The 6,000-nt window shown below is 36.3% G+C and overlaps 1 protein-coding gene across 4 annotated transcripts in view; it reads left to right on the plus strand.

Annotated features, from left to right (window-relative positions):
* Nucleotides 1-3,620, plus strand: part of PDS5B (PDS5 cohesin associated factor B) — a 90,163-nt gene extending 86,543 nt beyond the window's left edge. For all 4 annotated transcript variants that reach the window (XM_026049804.1, XM_026049803.1, XM_026049805.1 and 1 more), the window contains 2 exons: nt 1,770-1,911; nt 2,651-3,620. In XM_026049804.1, the coding sequence (XP_025905589.1) occupies nt 1,770-1,911; nt 2,651-2,686 (178 nt within the window). In that variant the 3' untranslated portion in view covers nt 2,687-3,620. The remainder of the gene's footprint in view (nt 1-1,769; nt 1,912-2,650) is intronic.
* The last annotated feature ends 2,380 nt before the right edge of the window (nt 3,621-6,000 follow it).

Raw genomic sequence — 6,000 nt, forward strand, 5'->3', positions numbered from 1 at the left:
AAGTTGTTGGGTCTGTTTTAGACTTAATCTCAAAAACTTCTTTGTGAGTATTTGTGATTTTTTTTTTTGAGTTGAGATGGGGTTAGTCTTCATTTTGTGCTCAGAACCCCTATTTTAGACTGTTATTTTTCAAATTTGCAAGAAAAAGATGAGACAAAAATAAACGCTCAGTCTTCAAAGGGACTGCTGACATGAGCTGCTTGCAGCCAGACCTTTCCCCTGCCCGTGTATTATCTACAGGGGCTTTAGGGGATGGCACTTGATAGGCTGAGCAGCCCTGTGCTTTGAGGGAGACTTTTAACTCATCCGAATGCCTAAAGCTTTCTAGGTTGCCCTGTGATGGGTTGGAGTGTGTGGGCCAGTGAATCTGGGTCTTTAACTACRAGGTTATAACCTGTTGTGGTAGGTAACAGGGATGCCTACCAGCACCTGTGAGCTGGCTTATTTTATGTGAAAACATAAACCTAGATTGTGAATATTTCTCTTGATTCCTTTTCAAGGGTGTTGCCTTTATCAGCATCGTGAAAGACTTCAGCTGGGCTGTTCTGTCTTGTTTTTCAAAAGAGGTCATGTTCATTGGTGCTAAAGAGCCTACCTATTGCACTGTAATTACTACATGCAATTAGGGGATTTTATTTAGACTTTATTTAGCATAGTCCTCTGAACTGAACGTTCCTGTCACGTGTGTGGTTTGAAGGAGTCAGTGGGATGCACCAGAGCAGGGCAAGTTCCTTCTGCCCAAATGATGAGCAGTCCTAAGGCACGTGGCCATCATGGGACCATCTTCTTGGTGGTGGCCAGTGACAGGACAWGGGATAATGGGTATAATTTGGAAAAACAGACAGTTCTATCTGCACATGAGGAAAAACTTTTCCTGTGAGGGTGACAGAGCCCTGGCACAGGCTGCCCAGGGAGGCTGTGGAGTCTCCTTCTCTGGAGATCTTCCAAACCTGCCTGGCTGCCACCCTGTGCCTGGGTGTCCCTTCTGGAGCAGGGAGATTGGACTAGGTGATTTCTAGGATTCCCTTCCAGTCTCAACCATTCTGTGATTCTGTGACAGATGGTTTGGATCTGTACGTCACCCCTGGGGGGTTGTGTGGTACTTACCTGGGCTGGAGCTTCCGCTTTAATCGCGTGCACAGAAACGGTTCCATGAGCAAAACCAAAGCAATGTAAGAGGGACAATTAAGTGATTTACTTTCAAGCTGTGCTATTATCCAAGCCAAAATGCTAATGCTGATGCAGCAGAAGTTTTGGATACAGATCTGGTCAGATGAGTTACCTTTTGAGGCTAGTTCTTATTTTAAGCAAATAGATATTTTAGGATATTGTTCAGCTCCCTAATGGTTAACCAGCAAAGACAATTCTGGATATTATTGACAAATTATTCTTGGCTTAGCATGAGCTCGCTTGCATTTAAGTTCATTATAATATTAATTTCATAAATGGCAATATGGATTTTTCTCCATCTCTAAAATTATAGATGCAACTATTGAAATGTCATGGTGTGTACACTGCTGCAGGGGTRGAGCACATCTGTGCATGGAATTCAATGGATTGGATCTTCCAATAGATGGAAGAAAAAGGAAAAATAGTGTTGGTTCTCTAGCTTCTCCTGCTCTCCAGTGTCCCTGTAAAAGCAATACATAAAGCAAAATTCAGACCCCTGTTCTTAGGGGTTAAATGGAGTGCTTGTTCTTATGCAGAGTTCTTGACATTAGCAGGCCCATATTCAGTGAAACTGATGTTTATTTTTCTTTTGATTGTAGCCGCGCAGGACGTTCCAAACAGGCCTCYAGTAAAGAGAACGAATCGGGTGAAGAGATGGATGTATTTCAGAGTAGCTCACCTGTCAGYGATGACATTCCCCAGGAAGAAGTAACGGAAGAAGAGGAAGTTTCCACAATCAATGTAAGAGAAATGCCTGAGACTTTGTTTTGAGTGTGTTTTCTGGATTCCATCTTGTATTGATGTGCGGAGACTTTTTCTTGGTAACTTAGCCTTTCCCTTTTAAAATAAGAGGAGGTTCTTCACTGTCTGTGTCATAGTGGCACTGCACTCTAGTTTCTTAGAGAATCTGCCTTAGAAAATGTCAGTTATTGTCAAGCATCTTGAATCTTCTGTTTTGTGCAGCTTATTATCTAGATACCTGGATTGTGTAGTAACTCGTGAGGATTATTTTCCATACAAATCAGGCCCATTCTTCTTGGCTAGATCATAATAACAAGTAATGCTGCCTTGTATAAAGTAGGAGGTATTAAATAGTGCTGGAGTGATGACCATGGAATTTCAGAGCAGAATCTTGAACAAATTTATGTTTCGTACCAGCATGTGCAGATAAGTTGAATTCAATTTATATTTAAGTCTAATTAAACCATCTAAGTATGTAAAAACTCTGAAATAGGATGCWAGGTTATTTTTTTAATGCTTGAAAGATGCAGGACCAGTATTATTAAACACAGTTATCCCTTGGTCATTGACTGAGACTTGGACCCATAGAAAAAAACGAACAATGAATGATAATGCATACAGTTATTTGCACATAATTGTGAGAGTAAACATTTCTTGCTAGATACGTATTCTTGGATTTTTTTTTCAAATCTACAAGTTTACTCTTGTAAAACCACTTTAAATACTTTTTCCCAAACAGGTGCGTCGCAGAACTTCCAAAAGGGAAAGGCGATGAGTGACTGTGTGGTTACCGGCCTTCCAGGTGAAAACTTTGAAGAATGCTTTTAATATAAAGCTTGAGACTGAACGAAGCTGTTAGTGCACGAAATGGGGTTGCTGAAAAAAAGACAAAACCTATTTTACTTTTRCTGCCCCTGCATTTGCAGTCCCTAGGTCAAGCTTTAGCCACACACATGTTGATATCATTAACTGTGGATTTTTGTGAAGTGTAATGTGCGCTGGCTTTGTAGACATATGAACTAAAGAAGAAAACTGTAAATAGTTCTTTTTTAATGTTTCTGACTTCTAAAGTGCTTGTATAGCTTTTATCTGCGGCTTTAAACTGACAGTGCCCCCCTGTTTATTGGATCTATTGATTTAAAAAAGAATGGAGTTTGTTAAACCCTGATCTCGAGCAATATCTGTCAGTGTTCGTATTTGTACTCTTGTTGACATTTAACTGTGAAAAAATCAGTTGAACAAATAGTGCCACTTTCTTTTGCCGCTATTTGTTGGAAAGAAAGAAATGAAACAATCTTTGTTTCCTTTATGAATTTAACCTAGTGTTTACTTTTAGGCACCTACCTGTCATCAGAGGTGCTATATTACTTTTACAGTTGAACAATGTTGAAGAGAATAACACAAGAGATGCAAATGGTGAAAGAAGCTGTTTGACTCGTTTTACACCTCAGTATTGATGCCAGACTTTTCTGGACTTCTAGTGGCATTGAAAATTCAAAAAGGATTTAAAATATTTTAATTTTAAAAGTGTGTTATTAAATAATGTACTGAATACCCTACCCATTTTATCTTCCCTATCAGTTTTTATTAATCTACTGTATCAATAAAATTCTGTAACTGAACGAGTTTTTAATAGTCTAGTATGTTAATGTGTATAGATATTTCCTTCTGAACATGATGTTCACAAAGAGCAAATTATTACTACATTATAATATGAAATCTGATATATAAACATTAGTGAAAATACAGTTCTTATTACAATGTAAAGTTAATCACAAAGAAAAATTTTATTGATGCAGTGTGTCTTTATAAAGCTGTTCTTGAAAGCCAAGTGTTTTGTATTTTATAGTGAAGTTGCATGTTTATGAAAAATGTGTTGAAAATGGGATGTAATGTTTTTCTGGAAACTCGTATTTAGCAGTAGTATATGGTAGGTTGCCTCATGAGAGAACCTTCTATTGAGAGTTTATTGTACTTTTCTTTTTTGTGAGCCAAATTTTTTTGGTATGAAGAGCTAAATTTTCTTTTTTTTTGTTGTTGTTGAATGACCAGCTGTAGATGATTGCAGTCAAGGTATTCAAAATTTGAATGAAGCTCCATTTTTATTTTGTGCTACCGTAGAGAGGTTGGATTTTTGTTCCTTTAGATATAATCTGCCCAAAAAAAAAAAAAAAAAAAAAAGGAAAAAAAGAAAAAAAAAATGCTTAGGGCAGTATCCTGTATGCAGTTATACAAACAGTGTCTTTGAACCAAAATGTATAGGTTACTTCACTATACTTAGCCAAGCACATATTATAATTTCAACTATGATTTCAGGTGCTCTTCTCCCTGTGGTCCCTCTGGTTCCCTACAGTGGATAACATAGGAAAAAAATGAATTACTAATTTTTTATCACATTGAGAATTGAGCATTTTTATATAATTCATCAAGACATAAGTTATATTTGCAAGGTGGCATGTGAAGATTAGGGGAAAGGATAACACTGAAACATGGATTTACCGATTTCCAAGCTATATTATCATTACTAAAGAAACCTTTTAGACTTTTTCATTATGCGTTTTTGTTACTAATGAAAAAATGGTATTTTAAACAACCAGATTATTCTGCCNCAGTATTTAGCTTTTCAACACTTTTTCAGCACCCATAGGTATGGGGAAATGCTGCCTAAAAGGGCAAATACCGACTTTTTAATCGACTCTAAGGTAGTTGGAGCCACTAAACTGACTGAAGCTTTGGCAGTGCAAATGCAGGTTGTTTTTATGGCATAAAATGGTTGAAAGCTAGCTTTATATTTTCCTCTGACAGAATTGCACTGAAAACATTTATGGAAGATGTATCTTTAAGTCCATTTTATACAAAAATATGAAAAATTGATGTTGAAACTTCAGACTCTTGAGGCTTAATGTGCATAAACATGGTTAGGTTGAAATCACTGAATATTGATGCACATTACTGATCATAAGATGTTTCATGTAAATTTATAGTTTTGGGGTTTAAATGTTGATTTCTTGGTTTATAATATGTAAGTCATTATTTCTTGAGAAAAAGGCACAGCAAATATTTCATACTTATACTCAAACCTCTTAAGTTCATTCTCATCTCATATAAAGAAAATGAATATTTTATGTACTAACATTTTGAGATCTGCATACAGTAGCTACAGTAGAGTATAATTATGTATAAAGAGATAAATTGCTAACGTTCAGTTAGCAGGCTCTTCTGCAATGATAATGTTAAGTTTATAAAAATGTACTGTATTACATTAAAAAATCAAATTGAACTCACTGTAACAAGTTCTAGTATGAAATTTTTGAGATTGCTGAAGTATCTTGCTGTACTTTGCCCCAAGTGGAGCTTTTGTGTTACGTTTCCTTTTCTTGCTGCAGTGCAACAGGAAACTTTCAGCGATCTTTAGCTCATGTGTAAAATGCAAAGTGATTGTAATCTTGATACTAGTGTTTAGGAATCRTTCACTTTGATTCCAGAAGCATGTTTTTTTATTTTTTTAACTTGTCACCGACTGAAATTATTAATATTTAGAACTAGTTATAATCCACTAATAGAGAAAGAAATATATGAAACTACTTGAAAGCTGTAGTATGAGTACACCTTTTCCATCTAGGATAAACTAAATATCTTAATTATACATGACTCTGCCAATTGACTTTATTTTCAAGCAAAATTGAGTCTTTTTTTCCAATATATTGACACTTGTTGTTTTGACGTTTCAATCTATGTGAACAGAAGGAAAAAAAAAACAATTAAAATTTGCAACAAAAAAGCACTCGTATTAAAGACATTTCCACTGAATATGAATATGTTCAATTTGTGGCTAACTTCCAGAAAATGTAAGTACTTCATCCTGGCATAGCATCTGTCATCTGAGCTTATCCAAAAGCTGCACACGGAGCTGTGTGTGTGCAGTACTCTTTTGTTACTACTCTCTTGCGTTGATCTGTTTTGAGAGATGCAAGTTGGCTGCTGTTGATACAGACCGGCTTCAGATCCTGCACATTTTCATGCCTGTGGTTTTGTGGGATTAGTCCTTAGATGGCCTTGTCCTCGTCCAATAACCAAATACATGGATAT

Source organism: Nothoprocta perdicaria, unplaced genomic scaffold (assembly GCF_003342845.1).
Source record: "Nothoprocta perdicaria isolate Ctin4 unplaced genomic scaffold, notPer1 scaffold_62, whole genome shotgun sequence".
NCBI lineage: Eukaryota > Metazoa > Chordata > Aves > Tinamiformes > Tinamidae > Nothoprocta > Nothoprocta perdicaria.